Raw genomic sequence first — 27,466 nt, 5'->3', positions numbered from 1 at the left:
ACACTCTTAAATTTGAATAGGCACAATTTTAGCCAATTTTACTAATAGCTAAATATGTAACATACCACAGGGAAAGTCTATATGAATTCCAGTATTTATTTCTTGGAAGATTATAGATGAGATAATTTTAAAAGGCAAAAGTTTTTTGTGTTTTTTTTTTCCCATCAGGAACATTGTGGAGTTTAAGGACAAATTTGAAGGATGTCAAAAACAAAATTGAAGCTTCTGGCTAATTTCAGAGGGAAATAGAGAAGTCTTTACTTTGCTGTCTTTGCAATCCACAAATCCTAATTTACGATTAAGATGTGTAATTCCTGTTTGTTTTTGCTCCCAAGGTAGGACATTTTCCCAAGTCTTCTACTGACATGCAGTCATCTTAGGTTTCTATGTTCCATAGGAATATAAATATTTTGAACAAAAGACATACCGGTTTGTGCTTCTCCCTTACTCTAGTTACTGAGAACATCCTCGCAACATGGAAGGCATGCTCAGAATTAGAGGATAGGATGGAAATAGAAGCTAGTGAAACAGCCTGAAGGAAAAAGGACATTATTGACTGTCTTAAAATAAGTTTGTTAGGATAGAGTCATGGAGACATCTGTTCAAGTTAAAGCAGTGGGAGTTAGTGTTATCAAAAGAATGAGCTGCCTCAGGAGGAGATAATTGTCTTACCAGAAATGTTCACCCTAAGATTGCGCAGTCACTTAGGCATTTGTCTAAAGGTTACAAGCAATTAGAGAAGACACAGGCCTAGAAGACTCTAAGGATCCTTGGCAATTCTAAGAGCCTACATTATCTTTCTAATTATAAAAAAATTTTTTTATATTGTACATACAATAAAATGCACAAATCTTAGTGTACAGCTTGATGAATTTTGATGTATGTATAAATTCATGTAATCACTGCCCAGGTCAAGATATCAAACATTCTCACAATTTTTTTCCCTTCACCTCTTTTGCCCAACCCCCAACCCCCTCCCCTATGGCAGCCATTGGTCTGTTCTGTGTATGAGTTTGTCTCAGATTTTTTGTTTGTTCATTTGTTTTGCTTTTTAGAATCTTTATATAAGTGAAATCTTATGGTATTTGTCTTTGTCTGACTTATTTCACTCAGATACCCCCTAGGTCCATCCATTATGTCACAAATGGCAAGATTTCATTTTTTTTATTGCTGAGTAATATTCCATTGTATGCATGTACCACATCTTTTTAATTTATTCATCTATTGATGGACATTATGGTGTTTCCATATTTAGGCTGTTGTAAATAATGCTATGATAAACAGAGGAGTACATATCTTTTCAGATAAGTGATTTTGTTTTCTGCAGTAGACTCTGAAAAGTGGAATTCCTAGGTCATATGGTATTTCTATTTTTAGTTTTTTGAAAAAAAATCTATACTGCCTTCCATAGTGGCTACGCCAATTTTTAATCTCACCAGCAGTGTACAAGGGTCCACTTTTCACATTGGCCATCTGTATGTCTCCTTTGGAAGAATGTCTATTCAGGACTGCACATTTTTCAATCTGATTATTTTGGGGTTTTTTTGTTGTTCAGTTGTATGAGTTCTTTATAATAATTTTGGACATTAAACCCTTATTAGATATATTATTTGCAAACATAGTTTCCCATTCAAGAGGCTGCCTTTACATTTTTTTTGATGGTTTCTTTTGCTATGCCCTTTAGTTTGATATAGTCCCACTTTTTATTTTTGTTTTTGTTTCCCTTGCCTGAGGAGACACATCCAGAAAAAAAAACACTAGTGCTAATATTCAAGAGTTAATGCCTATGTTTTGTTCTAGGAGTTTTATGGTTTAATGTCTTTTATTTAGGTCTTTAATCCATTTTGGGTTTATTTTTGTATATGGTATAAGAAAGTGATCCAGTTTCATTCTTTTGCATTGTAGCTGTCCAATTTTCCCAGCACCATTTATTGAAGAGAACATCTTTTCTCCATTGTATATTCTTGACTCCTTTATCATATGTTAACTGATTATATAAACATAGGTTTATATCTGAGCTAAGAGCTCATATTTTCTTAATGTGACTAAAGCAGGGTTTACAATTTCCTAACATTCAGTCTTATGTGACTTTAAATAAATTAGTTTAAATGGAAAAATTTCAAAAAAATTAATTATGTAAAATGATAAATAATGAATACTCTTAGAAATCAAATCAGTCCAATATTTAAAAAACTGAAATTCCATAAATGTATGTATGAAGTATAACTTGGAGCTATTCATATTTTGACAATCATACACACATATTCTAAAACATGTCCTATTTTAGTGTCATTGAACTAAAAGATATTATAAGGAAGGGGGAAAGTCCTGGACACTTCAACAGCATTAATCTCTCCTTGCATTGCCATTCATGAAAGACATTGAATTATAGATTTATAGACTGAAGGGCATAAATAGTTGAACACCTAAAATTCCAAGTCAAGTAGTAGACTCCAACATTAGCATAATTCAGTTGTTCCCTTGCTGGTTGTCAGGATCACCTGTAAGTGACCCAGCCACATCCCAGATGTGCTTAGCATGTGTTTCTCTGACAGTTTTTATGAAGCTGAGCATCTCTTCATGTTTATTGGCCATCTTCTTTGAATTGCCAATCCCTATTATTTTCCTATTTCTTCTTTTGTATTTTTTACTATCAAGATCTTTTGGTTTACTAGAGATATGAAAGGGGTCTGTTACATGTTAAATGCAACTGTTTTTCTCTCATTTACATTTTGTTGTGTTTAGGATAAACATTAAGACTAAAATCACCAAGCCTAATTGTCATTTTATAAACTTAGCATGTTCTTCAAACACCTCATTAGAGCATTTCTTGCAGTTAGCAAAGCTGAGGTTTCAACTAAATAAAAAATGATAGAAATGATCACCTAAGATATGTTAACATTTCAATGGAGACTTTTCATTGTTAAAATTCTTGAACATCTTAGTACTTGATAATTACAGACCTTGAGATTGGGGAATTATCCTGAGTTATCCAGGTGGACCCAGTCTAATCACATGAGTCTTTAAAAGCAGGGAACACTTGCCTGCTATAGTTAGAGAATTAGAGAAATGGCAGCATGAGAGGAATTCAACCTGCTATTGCTGGCTTTGTAGATAGAGGAAGGGCCACAGCCAAGGAATGTGGGCAGTCTCTAGAAGTTGGAAACAACTGAGTCTTCCCTAAATCCTCCAGAAGAAACACAACTCCACAGATACCTTGATTTCAACCCAGTGAATATGCATCAAATTTCTAATCTACAGAACTGTAAGACAATATATTTGCTTTGGGTCATCCGTTTTGACCATGCCCACCTGATAGAGATGAGAAAGTACCATAAAGGAGGAGGCTTGCAAGTGGTCCTTGAAGTATGAGGATTTGGTCAATCACAGAAGGAGGAGAGGACAGTTCAGACAAAGGGGTGAACCCAAGTCAACATTACAACCTGTTTGCATATTAGTTTTCTATGTGGGCAAAGTTGTGAAAAGTTTGAAAAAGGGAGTATAAGTACTTCTACTTCTGGCAAAAATAGTAGGCTAGACACTCTGAAGTGGCTTTCTACTTTACAACAATCATATGGTGCCTAATCTATGCTTTGTAATGAATTCCTGGGCTCCCAGGAAAAAATACCCAAGCCTTCCATCCCACAACAAAATATGTGGTAATAGACATCTATGTAACTCAGAACCACTTTCATGCTGAGAGCAGCTAAAAAAGATTAAGAAAAAACAGCCACCTAGAAATTATGAAAGTGCTAATAGGATTACAAGTAATTACCAGGCATGCAGATGGGATCCAAAAGGTACACCCAGAACCCAGAACAGTTTTTGTTGTGGTAGTTTACCACCTAAGAAAAATAGCTGAGAGGCTGATTGGCACAAATACGAAACAGAAAGTGCTAGCCACAAAAGAAAAGATGGATGAATTTCATCTCATTAAAATTGGGAACTTCTGTTCATTAAAAAAAAAAGTAAAGTAAAAAGGCAACCCACAAAGATATTAGTAAAAATAATGAACAAAGAATTTGATTTCAGCATATATAAGTGCAATATAATGAGTCATAAGAAATATATATTTGGCCATTAATATGACCAACTATATGTTTCCTGGGAATATTTGGTTTTCATCCACAGTTTCTGAAAACACTGCAGAGTCTTAAAGGTGAAATGGGTGTCTTGTCATGTTAATGACAGACTTTTGGACCCACCCAAGGGCAGGGCTGGAGATTGAGTTGGCCAATGGCCAATAATTTAGTCAAGGACACCCATGCAATGAAGCCCTCACAAAAACCCCTGAGAAGAGCTTATCACTGATCTCTGGGATCCTGTTTCCTTGTCAGAGAGAGCTTCTACAATTGGGGATCCAGAATGCCTCCGCATGCCACCGAGCCAGGCCACAAGCTCCACAAGGATAGAAGCTCCTTAATTTGAAACTTTTCCCTATGTGTCTGTCACTCCAGGGTGGAAGGATGTTCCCAGCCCTGGGCAAATCGCCTGTGAAACTGGTGAAACTGAAATAAGTCAAAGAAAAGGATAGGTTGGGAGAAACTGTTTTTTAATTGCTCACAGCTTGCTTGAATTCACTATCTAAGCCTGGCCCTTCTGACTCCTTCCACCAGGGCGGCTCACACTCTGCCCCCTTGGCATGCTCTCTACTTCCTGCCCACCCCTTCCAAGAGGAGCTCCATTAGTGGGCCCTTGGTGACTGGCAGATGCCAGACCAATTAGTACTAGGAATGGAGGGGAGGAGAGAATGGCCCGTTATCTCTCCACCCCTTGCCCCAGAGGCTGGGGTGACCCAGAGATAAACACCTGTTGATATGTAAATGGCTAAGGCCAAGTGGGAGATTCTGGAAATTCTGAAATTTACTCGACAATATCTCTTTGTCTGGCTATTAACTTTTATCCTTCACTAAGCTGGTAAGCCTAAGTGTTTTCCTGAGTTCTATGATCTGCTCTAGCAAATTGAACCTAAGGGGGAGGTCATGGGAACCTCCAATCTATAGTTGGTAGCTCAGAAGCACAGGTAAACTGCCTGGGGCTTGTGGCATCTGGAGTTCAGGGGTATGGGTGTTTGGGGGTGTGGTGGATGGCAGTCTTTGGGATAGAGCTCTCAACCTGGGGAATGTGGGACTGTCTCTGGGCAGATAGCATCAGAATTGAGTTCTCAGACACCCTGTTAGTGTTTGAGAAATGCTTAGTGTTATGTGTGGAAAAACCCCTGACCCTTACGCTTACACACATTGGAATTGGGTCCAGGAATCTGATTGGAGTTATACTACTATTACTGCTATGTATAATACTATTACAGTTGTTGTATATGAAAGAATACATCACAATAAGGAACTTCTGAAATTCAATAAGGAAAAGACAAATGACCCAACGGAAAAATCTTTCTGAAGTATAAACAGACATTTTACAAAAGCTGCAGCACAATGGTAAATAAATATGATAAGATGTCACCAGAGAAAGGCAAATGAGAGCAAGATACTGCTTTATACCTACTGTTAGCCAAATGAAGAGGTCTGACAATACTAAGTGTTGACAAGAATATCAAGCAATAGGAGCTCTTATACACACTGGTGGGGATTTAGAATGAATTAGTTGAAACTCTTGGGGAAATTTTTCTTGGGGAAAAATTGGTATGATACACTATTTGTTAATATGCTACAGTGCAGTATACATCCTAGAAGAACACTGGTGCACACACCCGAAGCTATGCATATGACACTCATAGAAACACTGACGGATAGTGAAAAAAATTAAATAGAAACAATTTAATTGATCATAGCCAAGCTGTGGTTAAGTATGGTCTGATATACTCACACAAATATTATACAACTATGAAAGTAAATGAATATGTATGAATTATAATGTATATCAAGTTCAAAGAAATATATATTATGAAACAAATTTTCTAAAGCTCAAGAAAAAAACCTAAATAAATAAATATTCAGGAATGCATTTAGACATGGTAGAACATATGAATTAACTATAGTATTGAGTGAAAATTATGAGACTGAATATGTAACAAAAAATAATAAACTGAAGAAGACTGGAGTATGATACCATTTTTATGAAGCTCTAACGATGATATATTGTTTAGAGATACATAGAAATACATGTGATATTACATGAATATCAACACAAACCTGGACTAAAATTCTGCCAACCTGAATTGAATAGCAAAATAGCAAATTGAAGTGGTAAACACAAAATTCAAATGGGATATCCCTGGCAGGGAACAGGGAGCTAAGATGGTGCAGGGCACACAGGAACCTTTAGTAGAATTGATTATGTTTGATTAATTCTCTGTGTGATGTGTTCACTGGCATTCAACTTTTATCATGTTTTTCAAATTCCAAGTGTATTGCATATATTCTTTTGTAATACCAGATATTAGATAATACGAATTTAGTTACACTGCACAAAATTATTCTTTTTTAAGATGGCTGTTCTCCCAGCACCCTTCTTCCTTGATTGCCCTTTTGGTACTGCTGAACTTGAATGAGGGTCACAGGCTGAAAGAAGAAAGTATTGTGAGATGATATACAAATGCTGTCTGAGAGCAGCTCACAACTACTGACCTGCCCAGACTGGATGTCGCAAAATTACTATAAAATGACAGAGCCAGTTCTCTACTGCTCTGTTGGGTCATATTTCAATTTGGTGGCTCATTTTGCAGTGTAAGTCTTATCTTTAAAATATCTGCTGAAGAGTGGATGTGAGCTTCCAGTAATCTTTGGCTGTCAAGCATCTTCTCCATCTGCTAAAATTGAAAGCTTCACTTGCATATTTTAAAGAAAGGATGAAAAACTTCCTTTGTTTAAATTGCAATTTTTGTTGTAAACATAGTTTAAGTACATAATAAAGGTTTACTTTTCCCAAATATGTTGGAGGAGTAGGGAGTGACATGTTAATAAATCTGAATTAAGTAACTTTAATTTAAATTGGTTTTTAATCACTTTAAAAGTGAGGCAAGTGAGGCAAAAATTGAACCGCGCTCACCATCCCTATTCTTACCCCAGCTCTTCTCATCCCCCAGAACCAATCCCTCTCACTGGGTTCCCCCAGGCAGGATATCTCTCTTATCTTGCCACCTCCCATGTGCAAACATACTCCCATCACTTCTAAATCCCAAGCCCCAGTCCTTCCATACCACCTCCCTTTTACTACTGGCAGAGCTGTGAAGGGGTTGGGGACTGAGGAGTTGGGAGGGACTGGGAACCGGGGATTCTGGGGAAATGGGCTGGGGCAGGAGTTTAATCTGACATAATACATAGAATAGGAATTAATGGCAATCAGGACCACACTGCAGGCTGCAAAGGAGACAGAGCCCTTGTACTGCCCTTACACAGCCCTGTGTCAAATTCCCCAGAGCTGCCACATTTTAGTTGAGTTACTTAACTTCTCAGAGCCTCAGCTTCTTCATCTGTAAAAATAGTAATACATACATCCCAGGGTGGTCATAAGGATTCAGTTATGTTTATAAATTGTAAATACTCAACATATACTCAAATATGGTATTTTATTTGTATTGGGTGAATATGTTGAAATTATAGAAGTTCTTTCTAGTAGATTTGGCTTATTACAGGTTGATTTACTCACTCATCCTTGAATGCATATTTCTTGACATTCCTTTTCACTGTTGAATCTATTTCCTGAGCCGTTACAGCCACTGAACCAAAAGCGGGCACAGGAGTTGACCTGCTTGTCATAATACCATCGAACCACATATTCACCACAATTTCCTGGCATTAGGGCTTCCAAACATCTAGGATCTGGAGTGAGGAAAGGATAATGTATTATTAGAGATTTTCCTTTCACTGGAAGGAGAAGTAAAAACTTTGTGAAGTTTATGTTTCATGCACACTAACACACCAACTAAGAAATGATGGTTCTAACTTAAAGAAGTGCTCCCTAATACCCAGGGTATTTCCTCCACCACCTGAAACTTTGCCGTTAGGTGTACATTCCTTTGAAAACATGAAAATTTTTTTATATGTATGAATCCCCATTAAAAATGCATTATTTCCCTGAAGGCAGAACATGGAACCTTCATTGGCTAATACTCTTGCGGAGATTAGTTGACTGGAGAAAAATATAGGACTTCTTCACTTGCTTTGTACTTAATTTAAAATCAAATTAGTATTGGGAAAGATTATTTTGACCATCTGTACACATTCTCTCCCAGTTTGTAGGTAGCACCACCATTTGCACAGGTAATTTTGCCTACTAAAAAAGGAAAATCCCTGGGATCTCTACATCACAGTATTCTTTTAAAAAGAGCAGCTCTTGCAAGACAATAAAGATGACCTTAATGTAACTTTCAAAAACGTTTCAGAAACAGTTCCACTATTTAAAAACAAAAACAAAAACAAAGGAGAGCTACAACAATACAATGAAGCCACTGCTTAAATCTTTTCATTTCATGGCTCCTTAGTGCCCTGATTGGTATTTTCTTATCTCAGGAGGTGATACCAAGATGAGAAAACCGTAAGAAAAGACCAAGTAGGTGATTGCTGCCTAAGACTTGTATTCTGTGAGGCAGTTTATATTCTATAAGCCTAATTTCTCAATAGCAAAAAAAAGCTCTCTCTCCATCTCCCATAATCATTCCTTCAAGTTTGGAGTTTATCATGATTCTGGTATTTTCTAAAGCTAACCTCTAAATCTACCTCTCCTAGGAAGACTCCTGAGCTCAAATGGAAGGAGGCAATAGACTTTCATTACCTCTGCTCTTAAAAATAGCTAAATAATAATGCAGTGTGTAACTTCTCATGCCAATCTAAGCTTTTTTTGGACAAGGATGCTGTCTCACTTGCATATTTTTCAGAAACTATGTATATAATGATTAATTTCTATAGATATCAATTCCATAGAAAATACACTGATGAATTGGAATCTAGATTCTATCTTGTTCTCTGTCTTCTACAATCCAGGGGTGAAAAATTCAAATGTCTCCATGTGTGACGGCCACATGTGAGCTAATAGGGAGTGGTTGGAGCTATGGTAAACAGGAGAGCACAATTGTCTCCACAGGCATTCCAATTAAAAATAACAATAATAAACACTTTAAGGGTGTTAACATTTTTTAATTGACCAAATCTGTACCACAGCCAGCCAGTTTTCTAATTCTCTGCATAATAAAATGACCCTCCCTGTTTAGAGCCAAGCATGTTCTCTCTGGGTGACATCGTAGAGCATCGTCTCTGCCTTCTCATTGTAGGTGCAGCAGCTGCTTGGCAGATACCTCTTACCTCTGTGTACCATCTTTCCCGGCTGCAAGTTCAAAATGGGACTTGGAGTTCTGGCTTCCAGACCTTCTGTCCCATCCTCTGCAGGGCTGGGCAGTGCCCGCTGGGTGGCAGCCACCTCAGATGAAGGGGTGGTGGCCAGGCTGTCAACCCAGGTAGGCTCAGGGGCCTCATTCTCTTTGTTCTGGACTCCCGGCACTCTGACCTACAACAAAAATTCAGTTTTGTTTCTGGCAATACCAAGTCAATACAACTAGTTTGCTTTTAGGAACATTTAAGGAAAAGTTCAGCATTTCCACTTCTCTCCAACTCTCAAAAGATTAATTATGTCAATAAAAGCTCAGGAAATGAGGCCCCTCTCTATGTCATGCATTCCTGAATACCTAAGTTACAGATTTTCCCACCACTTTGTGTGGGTCTGTGTGTGTATAAACACACACACTTCCCACCTCCAGGCATAGCTGTTTTTGTGCTGGGCCTTCCAGAGAGCTGCATGAAAAGAATGAAAGATGTGAGGTTGGAGGAGCTGATTTTCATTCTTTTCTTAGTCACTGGTATGAAGAGGGAAAATAACCACTAATTTATTTGACCTTTTTTCTTTTTTTTCATAGCTTTCCTCATCACTTCCTAACACTGGAGAACTTAACAATAAATTGCGGACTATTTGCCACACACTCAACCAACTTTGAGTGGGAATTGGGATGGCAGAGGACAATAATGCAGCTAAAATGAAAACAATAGCAATCACTGTTCATCTCATCCCTTCATCTGCACGCCAGCAAATGCCAAATGCTGCCAGATGCGTAGCTTCTAAGAAGTTCTGAGAAATGTTGGCTAGCTAAGGAACAAAGAGTTATAATTTTGAAAGCAAGTTGTCTGAACTAAAATTCTAAGTTTCATCTAAACTGCTGATATGTGATGAAACAAGGAAGAAAAGGTGTTCAGCTTCACAAAAAAAGAAAAGAGTCACATCTGTTATTCTTTACAATGCCCGGAGCTATATCAGTCTTTTCTGGGACCAGTAAGTCCTTTTTTTCTTTTCCCTGAGCCCCAGCCACATGGAATTGAATCACTCATCCATCTCAGTCCTGGCACAGTGTGGTCATTTATCCACTGTGTAAGGCCCTCTCTTGTTTATCTGTCTGTTTGCATTTTGTTTATTTAAGTAGTCAAATCTGTGAACTAGTAAAGTCATCTTCGATGATTTCTTACCTGTGGTTCCTGTCATCCTGTGTGAGCAGAGCCAGTCGTCGTCATCGGCTGCTCTTTGCCACCTTTGATTCTGTACACACACACACACACACACACACACACACACATGCACACATGCACAACGGGGAAGGGCTGATGAATTCTATTACTAGTGTAAATTTTGCAGATTAGAGTGTCACTAGGTAAATCAGAGCAAATGTTCCCATTGGGATTGGTCTGGGTGTCAGCCCTATATAAAGGGCATTCAATGCAGTAATGACTTTGCACTAGGCCTAAAACACAACTTTTGGTAGAAATGAAGGTAAAATAGAGAATTTCTTGGTGTTCCTCTTCCTTTCAGAATGATCTTGTATGTACATATGACAGTTTGAATGTGAACTTTTGTTACAATCATAGAATGAGAATTTTAAGGCCAGAGGAAAACTGTCAGTACCCCATTTTCTATGGGGCAATCTAAAGCTCCAAATGATAAAGGAACTTCACCAAAATTATTGGTAAGCTAAAGGCAGAAATCTGAGAAAAGTCTGTTTCAGGGAAAAAAATACTGTGTTCCTTTAGTCCTTGCACGTATTTCATTTTAAGAAAAAAATAAGTTAAAATCTTATAAAAAGAAAAAGCCAATGGGTGACAGGCTAGACTTCATATATATCATCTGTCAGGTGAGAATGTTCCTTTGACGTGTACTAGGCTGAAGTTTTCTTAAAGGAATTAACTCCATCTTTGAATCATTACATTGTTCAAGTCTTAAGACCTCAGAAGCTACTTTTTATCTCTTATAAATTTAGGAGTGTGTGTTTTCTTTCTTAATCATACTACCATTTGGGAATCTGACTACAAGAGCATTATACTTCAGGTTCTAGAACAAAAGAAATTATGATCTTCTTTATAAATGAGAATAATTTTATCTTTTGGCCCATGAGATTTCAGACTGCTTAAACAAATGCATAATTATTATAGTTTGCCATTTTTATAATTTTCTTCCTTATTACAAAGACAAACATGTTCACTGAAGGGAATTTAGAAAATCTGGACAGGCAAGAAGAAAATAGAAATCACAGGTGATTCTAGCTCCCAGATATCAGGTGTATTTTTTCCCCAGTCTTCTTTTTATGTGCGTACTTTTTTAAGAAAAAAATATACTATGTTTGATTTCCTTTTTTCCTTTTTTTTTCCATTATTTAATATATTAGGGTTCCATATATTTTACTGGAACTCTATAGCATCATTTCAAATATAGACTATACATAACTATAATGGCCTTTTTAGCACTGAATTTATTTCCTTTTTTTCTCTTTTCTTTCTGTTAGAAACCACATGGCTGATTGCTGGCTCAAAGATCACACATATTTGAGGCTTTTGAGACCAAGTCCAAAAACATTTTTGCAGTTTGCACTCTCAGTAGAGAGTGTCTTTTCTTAAACTCTCACCATTTACAAGATGTTATGAATGAAAAAAGAGATAATTGCCAGTTTTATGGGTGAAACATTCCTCAATATATGCCTCCATAGCCCTGCCACAGTCTGTCTTCCGCACGTTTATAACGTTGCCCTCTGCTCTTCCCAGCACGTCTTGCTGCACCTTTCCTTCCCTCCTCTTCTCCATTCTGCCTCAGGCTCCCAAAGTCAACCCTCCCAACGTGCCAGGGAAAAGTTGGTCCCCATAAGTGAAACCTTTCCTAATTTCTTTTTTTCTTCCTTTTTTGTTGTCTTTAAAAAATTTTTTTTATAGCATAGAACAGCAACTAGTAGTCACTGGATATATCAGAATGAGACTGAGAAAGAAAGAGGGAGAGAGGAAGAAGGGAAGGGGGAGGGAAGAGGGACTTTGGATGAATTACTCAGTTCCTGTAAGCTTTAATGTCCTTGGTTTAAAATAGGAAATATTAGACCCTAACATAATTCCAACTCTGAAAGTGGGAGTTTAGCAGCCCCAAACTTAACTGGTTGCCTCTGGAGAGAAGGAGAAAGAGACTAGAGGAAAATCAAGGACTAGAGCTTGATCTGAAGCAAGAGCGAGTGAACAAGCGGGAACACTGGTTGCATCTCAGATGTCTGCTGTATGTGTTCTCTGTGCTTTTTATCAATCTTAAACCTAAAAACAAAAGCTTGCCTACCATGCAGAGCTTTTGTTTTTAGGTTTAAATGTGGCATTTCTGCTTCTGCCACACTGGCCCGCCTTGGAGGAGATGGATGGTCCTGGTTCCAAGAAGGGGTACACTCACCCCAGTAAAAAGACACAGAAGCAGAGACTAGGGACAGGTGAGAGGCCAGCACGTGGAGTCTGGGGCTGCTGCTTGCTGCTGGACAAGCTGATAAGTTATCATCAGCCCCTTTCAGCCTCAAAGCAGATCTTCAAGGGGAGGAAAACATTTCCAGCAGCATCCTGGGGATGTAAATGTATGAGCTAAAGGAGGCTTACTAACCAGGCACCACACAGTTCCCAATGTTGTCATTTTGTTTATGATTTCCAAACATTTTCCTTATAATTCATTACCCTGCATCTTGCATATATTGCAGATAAGCTCTTCACATCTGAGCTCATGTCTTCTCTGGGTGAATGCTAATGATCAGCTGCATTAGACCAGGTGTTCAGACTGAGCTCTCCCCATCAATGTGGGTCTGTGCTTCTCCTGGTTGGCTGTGGGGGTTCTGGGCTTGCCAGCTGACTCCGCAGCCGGGGCCTGCAAGGTGCCCACCTTCTCAGGCTTCTGATCTCCACAGACTCTTCCTAGGTGACAACATTTCCTTGCCAGTCCCTCAGCGCTTATATACTTAAATTGAATGTTCTTCATTAGAATGTGGGTTTGTTGGGGGACGAGTCAGGAGCACATCGGGTTTGGGCTGCCCCTTCTGATCACCTGCAGCTCTCCTAGAGGGCACACTACAGGATTTTATCTGGGGCAGGCCCTCTCTTTCTTACCATTAGTACAATGCCCTCCATTCTGGCATTGCTCCCAGTTTTGGCTGACCTAACTGTAGTTTTTTTAAAGGAAGAATATTCTGGTAATAATCCCTGGTTTTACAAATGAGGAAACAGAAACCTTAAGAAAGAGGTGATTCATGCAGTTTCAGGCAGCTATCAGATTTCATTTCTGCGATGTCTCATTGTGAGATAATCTATAAAATTTTAAAAGTCTGTTTAAAAGACCACCACACACTAAATAGATGCATTCCAATCTCTGAAATAATTAAATAAAAAAAAGTACATACTTTGGAGCCAAGGAAGCAAAAGTATTTAGCTTTAACAGTGAGACTGTGAGCCAAGTTTCCTGCCTTTCAGGTCTGGGATATTTCTTTTAAGTCATTTTGTAATGTTTTTTTTTTCTCTGTCATAGAATAAGGGCATTGTATATCCTAAAGGTAATAAGTCTATTATTAGCAATATGTGATGCTTACACAGCAATTTCACATAGCAATACTAATAATTAGTTTTATCAAGAAGTTGAGTTTTTTTTGACCAACACAATGAGAGAGTAGTAATTTTATTTTATAAATAAATAGACTGTAGTATTGACCAATTTAACCCTATCTTTATATATAGCTTACAAAGGCCACTTACAAATAATTAGGTCTGATTATAGGAACTCAACAATTTGTCAGTGGAGAAACTAAGCTAATATTAGGCTCAGTCCCAAGTCTTTCAAAAGTCTGAAAAGTCCATGTCTTTTGAAAGCATTCATCATGGCCTTTGAGTAGGCTACTTCATTAATCATAAGTATAATGTGATTGTCCAACCTATAAAATTTTGCTTAAATAGAATATTAGGAGAAAATATAGATGTACTCAAATATTTGTTATTTTTCCTCATCTACTGTCATGGAGGCTTAGTCCCAAGTTAAAACACATGCTATGGTATTAGAGACAGGTTTTTAAGAAAATTCAGACAAAATGAAATTATATGTAAGAGAAATAATTCAATGATGTTATTTTTAAAAGTGTAAAAAAAATAATAAAATGACACTTTCAACAAGTAATAGATAAACTGGAGAAGATACAGAAAAGAGAGATAGGACAAGAGTTTTGAGAGCGCATCATTAATATGATGGGAAATGGTGAAGCCCTGAGCTAAGGCAGCAGAGGTATGGCTGAGGAGAAAGGGAACTGACAGCATGGGTAGAGGGATAAGAGGACCAAAGGAGACAGTACTGACAAGTACAGAAGACAGAGTAAGAGTGGAGCCACAGATGTATCCCAGGCTTCCAACCCCTGCCTCCTTTTATCCCTACTGCCCTGCCTTGGTTTAGGGCCTCATTATCTCTCCCCTGAACTATTGCTGCTCATATGCCAGCCTGTGGGCTCCTGCCCTCCTCGTCCTCTTTCCCTTTCACACTGCAGCCAGGACTGTCCCTGATTTTTGTGAACCAAGTATGGCCATATGACCCCTGCTTTAAAAATTCCTCCGCTTCCTCCTATCTGCCTGGCCTGTGGATGAAGTTCAAGTTCCTTAGCTTGACATATGAAGCCTTTTGTAATTAACCTTCAAATTATTTGTCTCTCAAATTGTTTTAACTCTCACCATTCTGCCATATATGCCTTAGGCTCCAGTCAGACTGAACTTGTCCTAAGATCATAAAGTGCCATACCCTTTGGAATACCCTTTGCCCACATGTTCCCTCAGCTGGAAATACCCTTCTCCCTACTCTTACCTTGAAAAACTCATACTTATTCTCACGATTCAGCTCAGTGCCACCTCCTGTGTAAAGCTTTCCATTACTCTGCCCTGAAATTAATTGTACCATCTCTTGTGCTTCATCCACAGCTCTGCTAAAGTTCTTACTATTTCTTGTACTTATCTACCTCCCTGATAGACTATGAGCTTCTCGTGGACAGGAACTGTGCTTAAGAGCCACCACCTACTACAGCAGTAAATTGTTAATACATACTACTGGAATTCATTGATTATGAAGAGAGCTCAGTTTAATTGCCACTTGCTGGGTGAAACCCGAGTTGGCTCTTGTTAGAAAGCCTTTAGAAAGGGACAGGGACTGACTAGGGTAGGAACAAAGTGACAAGTCACACAAACAGGAAAGGCCCCAGGAGCACTCCATACTCAGGAGGATATATACTGTGTATACTATTGTCTATAATTTACTTTAAAATGTTCAGCAAAGACTGGGGTCAGCAAATCCCCGTGGGCCAAATCCAAGTCTTCAGCTGTTTGGGGAATAAGTTTTATCCAAACACAGCCATGCTCATTCACATAAATACTGGCCAGGGCAGCTTTTGCACTTCTAAGGTAAGAGTTGAGTAAATGCAACAAAGATCAAATGGCCATTTACCCTATGACCTGGAACAGAAAGAGTCCAAGATCCCTGACAGACCAGGTGATACAGAATGAGTGTGTTAATTTCAGTCTACACTTCAGAGGCAGGCTGTTGCCCTAATTGGGATCACCCATCTTGGAGTCAGTATCCACAGGGTGTGTGTTCCAAGACCCCCAGTGGCTGTCTGAAACTGGATAGTATGAACCTTATATGTGCTGTTTTTATCCCATACATACAGACCTATGGTAAAATTTAATTTACAAGTCAGGCACAATAAGAGATTAACAATGATAACTAATAATAAGGTAGAGCAATTATAATAATATACTATAGGAAAAGTTATGTGAATGTGGTCTCCCTCTCTCAAAATATCATACTGTAGTCTACTCACCCCTCTTATGGTGATGTGAGATGATAAAATGGCTACGGGACCAGATGGAGTGAGGGGAATGATGTGGGCATTGTGACCCAGTGTTAGGTTACTCTTGACCTTCTGGTAAGTCAGAAGAAGGATCATCTGCTTCTGGACCGCGGTTGAACACGGGTCACTGAAACTGCAGGAAGCAAAACCGCAGATAAGGGGGGACCACTGTGTGTTAGAGGCCTTTCTGCCCTGTTTTTAAGAGGGTATAAAAATCTAGTGAGTCCTCTCTTCCATCCCCTTGTGGCACACTAGGCCTGACTCCTAGATGGTCCTGAGTCCAGCTACTGATCTGGAGGTTTTACAGGGCCTTAGCCCAAACAGACACTGACTCCTGATGCTACAATGCTGTTGCACTTGCTCATGATGAGTCTTTCAAATTTATGAAGTCTTCACTAAAGAACAGCACAGTGAAAATTCATTGAGCTTAAAGAATAGGGGCGTGACTTCTGTGGCCCAGTTTGCTAGAGATTGCCTTATATAAAGTAGAGATCAGTCTAGACCTGCTTCAGTTGTAACTTGGTGGGCAAGGAACTACAACACTCACTCATCAGTAACTTTGAAAGGCTCTCCAGTTTTCACCTAAAGAAGCTAATAATTGCCCATGACCTGATCAGCAAGGTCAGTGCCAAGAAGCCTGCTATGAAGACAGTCACATTTGTCTCAGGACCTTTGGGAGGTAGTTTTTTCATGAATACATGATCAAGGCAGCAGAGCATCCTCCAGCACCATATGCCTGCATAGCCTCCCTCCCAGGCCCACTCTGGGCACAGGAGGGGGAAGCCGAGCGAGCAAGACCATGGTGTTGAGCATGGGGGAGTGGCAGGCTGAGCGTGTGTGCCCTTGGGAGAAACCTGACAGGATACAGAGTTGGGAGTGAATGCCAGACAGATGACGGGGACCTGTGACCTGGCATGAAAGGTTGTGCAAGGCTTGGCAAGTGGGTCATTCAAATAGTGTAGAGTTAATCTGTTCTAGCACACATGATTGCTTTGGTGGTGGCAGGTGTGTAATATAAAAATATTATTTGCAACATATAATAATTACTTATAAAACATGGAGATACTTAAGAATCTCATAATCATGCTCAAGCCCCAAAGCTATTTCAGAACTGGAAATATGAAGACAAAGGTGCTAACATTTAGACCCATGGATCTGAAATACACATACCTCAGGTGATTCTTGATGGTGTAAGGCAAGATAGTCTTTGATGTAAAACAAACAGAATACACACTTTTAAACTCACACATGAAGCAAGACAGTTACTTACAGACTCAGAAATTTCTTCCTGAGGCTGTGGAGTGGATTCCCTGGGTTTTTCCCCTGAGATCCCAAATCCAGGCTGAAACGGTGGTGAACCCAAAACTTGAATGAGGTAGGAATCAAAATCCTCACAATGTTTTTTAAACAATTTTTTTTTCAGGGTATCTTTTAAAAGATAAGCAGAAAAGGAGTTTAGTAGGAGCAATGAAATATTACTCAAAACATGTTTAAAGAGATCTTGTACTCTTCTTAAAATAAACACACTTTCTTATCACTTGAAATCAACTGCTAGGTGAACTAAGTTTTGTAGCATTTTTACATATCTCTAAGAGGACATCTAAAATATATTAATAATATAAGATGGCCCAAATAGATAAGAGAATGACTTAAATGCTTGTTATCATTTAGCATCAGATAACTGTGAACTACTCCATGGCAGGGGTAAGTCTTGTCCATAAGAAATTTAATAGGCAGTTGCCTCTGGTTTTAGGGATAGCAAAAGGCAAAGCAGTCCAAAAACAGATCTCTCACTGGCTGGAACAGATTGCTGTCTCCATTGATTAAGCTATGATAAAGGTCTTCAGTTATTAAAATTGAGTTTGTCTCTGAAATGTACAATATCTCTGGCCATTCTAACACATTAACAGACCAGTGAGATTTAATATATCAGATAAAACCACCAGTCACCCAGTAGGATGGTAAGAAAATGGGACCTCAGGTTAGAAAGGTCTGGAGGAAAAGGGAGACAGTAGGAAGGCTCTGAGCCTGATATGCTGTCTGTAAGGCCAGCCACATTGGTAACCAGAACTGGCCAGGGCAGCATAAGGCGAGGAGGGTCTGTGCTAGGCCACATCAGGACCCACTCCCAGATGGGCAGAGAAGGAAGGATGGAGCCAACCCAAACTCTGCAAACATATTAAGCATAGATTTATTAACTCCACAAGCTTGTTGGGTGAGGGCCCTGCCAGAATGACTTTTCAGTTTCCAAAGAATTGAAACATGTTTCATTGTGAAGCCATACTGACCACACTTCAATCACAGATGAGTTAGTGTCTAGAATGTCTCATGAAAATCAGTTCGTGCGAAAGCGTGAAGTAGCAAAGGGAAGCCCATCAAGTTAGCAGGACCGTATGATGAATATTAAAAATGTTGTTCTTTAAAATAAACTCTGACATCCACGTGTTTACTCATCATTATCTGTTTTCATAACAGAGACTAGAACAGAATAATCCCAGTATTTGTGTGTCCTGTCTCTTTATATTATCATAACTCTTTTTCATTCACCAGCACTTCTTATGTCATTATGACTCTACACAGGTTATTTTCTGCCTTGCAGCTGGCTTGCTCCATCTCTTTCTTATTCAAGTTAGGTAACTTTTGAACATTAATCAGCAATACCCCCAAATCCTATCTTTTCTTTCCACCCATGTCCTTCAACCACAGAATCCCCAGTTAAACAACTCCAAGGCTAACTTGGCACTTCCTGCAAAAGAACAAAGATGAGGGACTGTACTCACTCACTAAACTTACCACTAAACTGGGTAACACTAACTGTTAACTTCTGGAGTCTCCATGTTACAATTTAAACATGGCATAAGCCTCATCAGCCTCCAGATTTCCAATTTTAGTCAGGATAAATCAGTAATATGGTGCTTGGAATATCAGTGTAAATGCCTTTGCCCTGGAGCAGTATTACCTTGCAAGGTAATGAAGTCATCAAATTGATAAATGTGCTCACTGTCTGGGTCAGTGGCAATTAGATTCATTTCTCTGTGGAACATTTCGAAGTTGGGGTCATCTTTCTTCACCACACCAATCACAAAGATTTCCACATTGGTGTCACTGGCATGCTTCACCACCTCTGTCAGATTCTTTTCATCTCGGGTGTCTGTCTGCCCATCGGTGATGACCAAGGCCACCTTCTTTACACCTGGCCTTGCGGCTTCAAACATGTGGTTGGCTGCATGCAGAGCCGTAGCTGTGTACGTGCCTTCCCCTAGATACTGCATGTTGTCCACAGCCAGCTTGAAGTCATCCTTGTTGGAGAACTGCGTCAGATGGGCCACCTTCTCTACCTCATGGCTATAGTTGATTATGCCCACACGGGCTGTGGCGATGTCCACAGCAACCTGGTCTGTCAGAGTCTTCACGAAATTTTTGATGATCTGGAAGTTCTCTGGTCCCACACTTTCTGAGCTGTCAATCACAAACAGCAGCTCTAGCGGAGTCTCTTTGCATTTGGGCCCACAACCTAAAAGATGAATGTTGAGATAGAAACATTGCAGGAATGAAAATTAAAAAAATCACTGATTGGTATCAGATGGGTGGGAAGAGGGGAGAGAGGGGCAGGGATGTACTAGAGGCCTGGATTGTTACCCGCCTTTTCTGTACCTGAACGCAGCTGACAACTGTCTCCCTTCTGGATTCTATACCTAACTTTTAAAAAAAATTATATATTGAAAAAAAGAAAAAAAAAACCAAAACACTGTACAGGATAAAATAAACACCTATGTGCTGATTTCTCAGGTTAGAAAATATTTCTACAAGAGTACTCCTGTGTATGCCTTCCTAATTACATCCCCTTCTCTCTCCCTGAAAGATAACCACTATCCTCAATGTGTTCTTTATCATTCTACTACTTAAATTTAATCTGAATCTAAACACTAATATTGCAGTCTTCAACCAGTCCTTAAGTGAAAATGGATATATACACATTGGCATGGCCAGTGGGTAGAGTAAGGGAATGGGATCGCAAGAGAAGGGTTAGGGGCTTCGACTGTACACAAGAACAGCTGTCCTTACGTATGCTGGTGTACGTCCCCAGGCACTCACAATGATGACTAAGGTGACTCCCGTCTTATCAAGGGAAGCCACATCTGCGTTAGCCTGGCACCATACAGCGTCCCAAGTTGGTTCTTAAAGTCCAGAAGTCTTTGAGGTTCTTTGTATAGAAAGACAGTGATGCTTCTGCCTCCATTCTAGGTACAGAAGTTTCTCTTATCCTCATTAGTCTATTAATCTCTGGCCTCTGTGCTAATCTCTCTCTTTTTTTTTTACTACTTCTTTCTGGTAACTCTATTTTAAGTCTCTGTGTTTAGCTGTAGAGGCGTTTGGATAGAGGTGTGAAACAAAATGCCTTCCTGACTCTGTCCTGCCTTTGAAGTGGAATGCACTCTAGAAACAGTGCTTGGAACTCAAATCAGAAAGACTTCTTGCTTCAGGAAAAACGTAGATTTTGTAATCACTAGCTGGGCTGGACTCAAATGCCAGCTGGGCCCCTGTAGTCATATTTCCTTTTCTTCTTAGGTTCAGGTAAATGTCACTGAATACAAATAAGCACTGTGCTTTACAAAGGCCTGGCTGCCCACATACTCTAGGCCAGCGTCTTCAAGCTCTTAACCACCCTGGGAAGATGATTCTCTTTTTTTAAGTTAGGGTTCCCACCACCTCTCTCACTGCTTCCTTTCAGTTTCACATTGATTTTTTCAAATGAGCTTCAAACTTTTCCATAAGCTATATAATACACATCTTCTGGGTGAGCATGTTATCTTGACTAACACAGAACATAGTGGGGTTGGTACTTTAAAGTGATTTTTTTTTTCTTGACAGTCAGATCTTACCACATATTTCAAAAATAAGTTTGACAATTTCTTCTTTCTGGAGGAAAAAGGAAAATGTATTAAATGTATGACCAAACTTTTTCCTATATTCATAAAAGATAGGTCTTATTACAATCAGCATTGGGCCATTTGGTTTCACCCTCCTGTAGAAAATAAAATAAATAGCACAGAGGCTAAAGGTTGCTATAATATATCATAACAGAAATATGCTTGAATTGGGAAATGTAGAAGCTCAGACTTTTGGAGTTCAAGTTGTGGCTCTAGGATTTATCAGCTGTGTGACCTTTATATCAGGTGGCCTAACAGGATCTGGGTGTCAGGGCTGTGTTGTGGATTAAATGAGGTAACCCACACAGAGCTCTTAGCACAGAGTCTAGATCCACAAAATACCACCTACAATGGTGAGGCAATGCAGGCGTTCAATTACATGATTCAATCCACTTGTGCTGAGCAACCAAGACAAGCCTGGGGGCTGAAAGAGAATTCATTCTATGCCACATCCCTCCTCCTTTCTGTACCACTCCCCAGTTTCGCAAGTCCCCTCCACAGTTTCCTAAGACTTCCACTTTGGCTCTTCTATGAAATGTTCCAGAATGCTCCTTCTCTAGCTCCACAAAAGGGCCGGAGATGAGCTGGGTCCTGGAAGTAAATCTGCCAGCACCCTGTCCGGAGCAGCATGTTTACAGTAACAGATGAGACTATGGAAGGCAGAAGTCTCTGTTTGCCAAACAGGAAGCTGACAGGGATGATTAACTTGATCAATGAAAGAAGCAGAGAAGCCCAGAAATTTCAACAGGAAGGAAGAGTGGACTTGATCTAAGGAGATAAAATTTAACAGTTGCAAAAGTGATGTTTTAAAGGAAAAATCTGTAATGACAGAATTGGGGTGTAGGTGACATAGCTGGGTAACATGACTTAATAGAAGCATGCACAGGGACTAATCAGGGCATTTAATAATTTTTTTTTACTATAAGTTGAGTAAAAGTTAATGATTCCAACATATTCTTTTCTATTTTTGCAATATACAAATATTTTTTCAATCTTCATATGTCACGATGCTATTAAGATAGCACGTACTTATAAATACTTGTAATATAAAAACAATATATTTTCATTCTTCATACAATGTTTCTGTGCTATTAAATTAGCCTTTTCAAACCACACATCACCCCTCCTTTAATGGCTGTCCCTGCCTGAGAATTTGAAGACAGGAAAGAGGAGACAGAGGGTGGAATGGGAAAATGCCGACTTGTAAGGTATAGGAAGAGACACAGTCTTTTTGAAACAATGTGGTGTGAATTCTTAAAACACTGATCTCCGACTGGCTGGTCATGAGTCTTTGGACAAATCCCTTAGCTTCTCTACAAGTCAGTTACCAAACCCCCTGCATGGGACAACAGACCTTCCTCTCCTATAGGGAGGGTTGTTAACAATTTACAAATCAGATATGCATGAAACAGAAACCTGCTAGTAACCCTCAGGTAACTTTAGTTTTTATATTGGCCTAGACTGCAATGAATTTTAGTGAAGTCATCAGAATTAGTTTGGAAAACATTCCTTTTGCCAACTGAGGGATATGAAGCAGGGGGAAGAATGAGAAGAGTTTTCAACTCAAGGTTTGAGCTAGATTATTTCCACCTTTAATAGCATGTGCAGACACACACGAGAATGAGAAGCCAAAGGTAAAACTCCATTGTGTTGTGCTGAGGTAGGAAGTAGTGTAGTGTGCTTTAGTTCTCACTTGGTGATTGCTTCATATAGAATTTGAAAATTGGGACTGTTTATCTCAACTCTATAACACCCTATTCCCACATTAAGGTTGACTGAGTCATTTTCTTCATCTTAACAATTTTCTCTTTATTTATATAGACTTTATTTATATAGACTTGGCACCATTTGTGAACAAGGACACTTGAAATCTTTTTTGTTTTAAAATTTTATCCTATTATTTTTCTCATGTTGTAACTGCTCTTGATATTGTTAGGTGAAAAATCATGTGTCTGAGTTAATCTCACATCAAAGCAGCATCATTATATAATGATGATGCTAAGTTAGATGAAAAATACCAATGGTATATGCTCTTACTAGTTACTAATTTTCAAACTTAAAGTTCTGTCTCTGAAAAACTCCTTCCCCACACCACTGACATGGTTCCTCTACTTGAAAAATGCACTGCCTGTGTAAAGTGAATTAAAAAAAAAACGCTGGGTAAACAATAATAACAATAATAATAAAATAAAACATTGAGCTCCATCAATAGTATTTGCCTCTTAAAAGAAGAGTTTGTTAGTCTGAAACGAATCAGCAGCTAATAGCTGTTTGGGGATATATTTGATCATGGAGAGAATAGGGGTGGGGAGAGGAAAGAGGCCTTCTAAGAACAGCATTTCTTGGGGAACAGCTTGGATTTGACATCAAACAAGTCAACTCTGCCTATAAGAGCTCTGCTACTGGCTAGCAAGGTGACATCGGGTATATTGCTTAAGCTTTCTGTCTGACTTGGCATGTCTCCATGGAGCTGCCATGTGGATTAATGTGGGGTCTTGGGCAAAAAGGGACACAACCTGTCCCATTCTCACTGCATCCCATCTCCACCACTCCTGCACTGCGTGGGGCCTAGGCCAGTATTCATGTGGTGAATACAGTCCTCACTTCTGAGCTCTGTCCAAGTCCCCTCGAAACACCACAAGTGAGGTGGCCTGTGCATACAGGTCGGTGCTATTGACTCTCCAAACAGGCTGCCTGGGCAGGCGGTTCTGGGATCTTGTGAATCCAGAGTGTGGTAGAGAGGGGGCATGGTACAGAGGGGGGATAGAAGGTCGCTCCTTGGGTGCAAGGATTCAGGGAAAGGGGTGCAGATGGAGCAGGACTAGAGGTCCAGAGCGGGTCCTGTAGAGAATGGGCCCCGGGCCCTCTGCACTACCAGATAACGGTGGTACTAGAGTGAAAGAACCAATACAGTGTCAGACCCTTTTTCTAGAATCCAGAAAGCCAAGGTCAGCAGGATGACATCGCCATTTCTAGGGTCTCTGCCTCTTAGTTAAAAACCTTCTGCTAAACAGATAAAAGCCCATCTTGTCCCCAAACACCATCATACACATTCTGTTACATATCTACTTCTTTCACAGCAGTTTTCAACCTGCAGGTGACCTTCCTTTGCTTGTCTTTCTCTCCTCTGGGCTGTGAACTCCTTGAGTCCAGATACATAGTCTTTCATTCTCTACTAGTTCACCAAGGCCTATCTGAGAGCCTGGCCCAGAGTATGTGCCGAATAAATGTTGGTGAAATGAGCATGAATGGATAAAGGAAATCAGACCCCTCCCCATGTGGGATAGGAGGGAGGGTATAAACCTGTGGGGAACTTCCCTCTGGGCATTTTACATACACTCTCCCCTGCTTCTTTTGGGGAGGAATTGCTGTATATGTAGCTGCTTCATCCACCATTTGCAGGGCTTTGCCTTGTGATGGGGAAGAACAAAGAGAAAAGTGCAAAGAGGCCATAAAAAACATGTGTAGTTCTGTTTGTCATATGCCCAGCTCTCATCTCACCCTCACTATCTGATCTCCCACCCCCCTCACACCTGGATCAGCATCCCTAGCACATGACCCAACCCACAGAAAAATCAAAAAGGGAAAAAGGAGAAGATTCCTATTTCTCCTCCACTCCAGGAGATATAGTGCCTTCAAATCAGGAAGAATTAGAATATGCTATAGAAATTCCAGAGCTTTCCCACTGTGTGAGACTTCAAAGAGGTGGCTTTTGGTTTGCAGTGATGTAGGGAGATGAATGTGGAAAAGCCTGTAGATGCTTCACAAGTATTTGTTGAATAAGTGAATCAGTACATGAAAGTAATCCCAATTTGTGATTGCTATTCTCCTCTGTGCACCTCCTAAAGGAACTAGTTCAGGAAAAAAGAATCCCCATTCTGAAATATGGTTTCTTTTAAACAGCTCACCAGCTTACCATTTCTACAAGGGATCAGAGGCGAGCAGTCACACGTCACCGCCAGACCCAGTAAGGGCTGCCGGGTGGCATTTCTCCCCCTGTTCAGATGCACTCACCTCAGGCATCTAAGTCAACCCTGTGTTTGCAGCAACACTTTCATTTAACTACAACTGGAGCCCTGTGTCAAAAGAATTCATATCTCTAAAGCTTAAACATGAATGTAGTCATTTCACAAGTGCACACCCTGTCACCCTCTAGGAGTGATACTCACTGTGAGTCCTTGGTCGCCTTTCGGTCCTCGTGACCCCTAGTTAGTGGAGAAAGGGTAACAGTCAATATAGGTTGGGACTCGCTGACATAAAATTACAGGAAGATTTTAAAAATCACTCCTTGCCTGTTCTCCTGGAGATCCGGGCTCTCCTGTTTCCCCTTTATCACCTTTCTTCCCCATGTCACCCTGTTCTCCATACTCCCCCTTTACAAATAGTGAAAAAATAAGTTTAAAATGTGAATGGTAAAGCCAAATACGAAAGCCTTTAAAATTTGGTTTATTTGAAACTAGTATTTCTTGACGACCTGGGGTTCATGTTGATACAAATATACTATAGGAAAAAAATGGGGAACATTTTATTTACATTCCTGTAGATCCAGAGATCCCAAGGTAAAGAGACCTTGAGGTACCATCAGATCAGCGCACTGCCTTCAGAAAGTTCAACTATTATATAATTTTACATCTGAGTTATCTGGTATCTTCTACACGGTATTTTGTAAGGGTTTATTCCTTTATCAGTTGGCTTTTGAGAATGAAGAAAGTGAGATTTGATAAAGTAAGCATGTTTGTAGTTAGGAAAGAAAATGCATAAGGGTTCACTTTTAAATAGATTTTTTTTCCTCTGAGAATCATAAAGAAGAGCATGACAAGTATATGAGAACTCTTCCCAAGTTCAAGTTAAGCTATTGTGATACTAAACCTAAGGTCCTAAAATACTTACCTTCTGGCCTGGGAGGCCATGGCCTGTCATGCCCTTTGGCCCTGGAAAGCCTTGAGGTCCTTGCTCCCCCTACACACAATATGAGAAAGGGATGTTCCTGTTAATTTCCCAGGAAAACTCAGAATATTCTTTGAGTCAAATATACACTAGCAGTTTTAAAACAGCACTATAGCATTATCTAAATTGGGGGTGGATGAGTATATATGTCAGATGGACCCCATGTTCAGCTAGTAAAAATTTAACTACTGAAACTGGGGTAGGAGTGGGGGAGCTGGTTTATAGCATTTACCTATTTCTGTGGTGTAAATACTCCCACCTTGGCTGATTTCAACCTATGAATAATGGTACCAACCAGTCCACAAATAGCCAACAGCTGTTATTTCAGTTGTGATATTGATGGTGATTTTTATAATCTTCTTTATATTTTTCTATATTTTGATATGATAAAGCATTTATTATCTTAATAATAGAGAAAAAGAGGATATAACAGCATCTCTTCCCCAGTTAGTACCAAGGAGTTGTTTATATGCTTCACCATACACTGTTATTCCATGATTGATAATTTGTAGCAACATGAATCTATTTATCGATATTTAATACCTCCTTAATTCAGAAAATTAAAATATTTTCATTTCAGGACTTGCGTTTAACTTTCCCCATCAAATTTTAATATTATTTCCTCCCCTCAACCCATCAAACCACACAGGTTTAAAGGGTTTTTATGATGTTGAGCATGAAACAGGAATAATCACTAATAAATAGATAAAATCATAATATGGAAGTTGCTTAATTCTAAATCATCATTAGCAATGACTTGGCAGAGTTTTGAAGGATCATGGGCTCCTAGGATTTGATTTGCTTACCTTCATCTTTCTCAAAGGTATCCTGACCACACCTACTGGAATCACTGGTATGCTTAATAAAAACCTCAGATCGACTAAATGGGAATCCAAGATTGGGATAGGTGTGGGCATTTTTCCATAGGTTTGTGAGCCTTTAAAAAGCAAGATGGGCTTTAGAAGGTTACTTCTGGAAGGGGCTGCAGAGGCTTGCTTGGAGACCATTGTAGCTTTTAGTATCAACATTCCTGAGTCCCTTTCCTAGCTCACTGGCTTTTCAGCTTTTTAAATCGAGAGAACCCTTTATTTTTAAAAGTATTATAATGAAATATTTCAGATACAAAAAATTCATATGGAAAAGAAAAACACCTACATACTACTATATTTGAAAAATGCAGTATTACAGATACCATTGAAATCCCCAGTCCCATTCCCCTAAGGAGAGAGGTTTCAATTTCAGAGAGAGGTTTCTGAAATTAATATATATCACTCATAATCCATGTTTTTATGCTTTAACTGCATATGTATATATTCTAAAACTGCACAATTTTAATACTTTAAATTCAGATAAATGATATATTTACATATCCAGTTTGTATTTTAAATCTCAACATTATCTGCATGAAATTTCTCTGAGTACATATACAGTTTGTTGA

The 27,466-nt window shown here is 39.3% G+C and overlaps 1 protein-coding gene across 6 annotated transcripts in view; it reads right to left on the bottom strand.

Annotated features, from left to right (window-relative positions):
- The window catches only part of COL28A1 (collagen type XXVIII alpha 1 chain), a 185,470-nt gene that overhangs the window by 5,281 nt on the left and 152,723 nt on the right, over window positions 1-27,466 (bottom strand). For 3 of the 6 annotated variants that reach the window (XM_073238791.1, XM_073238795.1, XM_073238794.1), the window contains 8 exons: window positions 25,972-26,040; window positions 25,374-25,454; window positions 25,251-25,286; window positions 21,034-21,070; window positions 19,110-19,664; window positions 17,421-17,578; window positions 9,258-9,459; window positions 7,509-7,778 (listed from right to left, as the gene is read on the bottom strand). In XM_073238791.1, coding sequence (XP_073094892.1) covers window positions 7,606-7,778; window positions 9,258-9,459; window positions 17,421-17,578; window positions 19,110-19,664; window positions 21,034-21,070; window positions 25,251-25,286; window positions 25,374-25,454; window positions 25,972-26,040 — 1,311 coding nt within the window. In that variant the 3' untranslated portion in view covers window positions 7,509-7,605. Of the gene's footprint in view, window positions 1-5,737; window positions 6,519-7,508; window positions 7,779-9,257; window positions 9,460-16,145; window positions 16,284-17,420; window positions 17,579-19,109; window positions 19,665-21,033; window positions 21,071-25,250; window positions 25,287-25,373; window positions 25,455-25,971; window positions 26,041-27,466 lie in introns of those variants that run through there. The other 3 variants (XM_073238792.1, XM_073238793.1, XM_073238796.1) reach the window with 3 other exon arrangements.

This window comes from Manis javanica, chromosome 6 (genome assembly GCF_040802235.1).
Source record: "Manis javanica isolate MJ-LG chromosome 6, MJ_LKY, whole genome shotgun sequence".
Taxonomy (NCBI): Eukaryota; Metazoa; Chordata; class Mammalia; order Pholidota; family Manidae; genus Manis; species Manis javanica.
The sequence above is the reverse complement of the archived record's forward strand: the minus strand, read 5'-3'. Positions and strand labels throughout refer to the sequence as shown.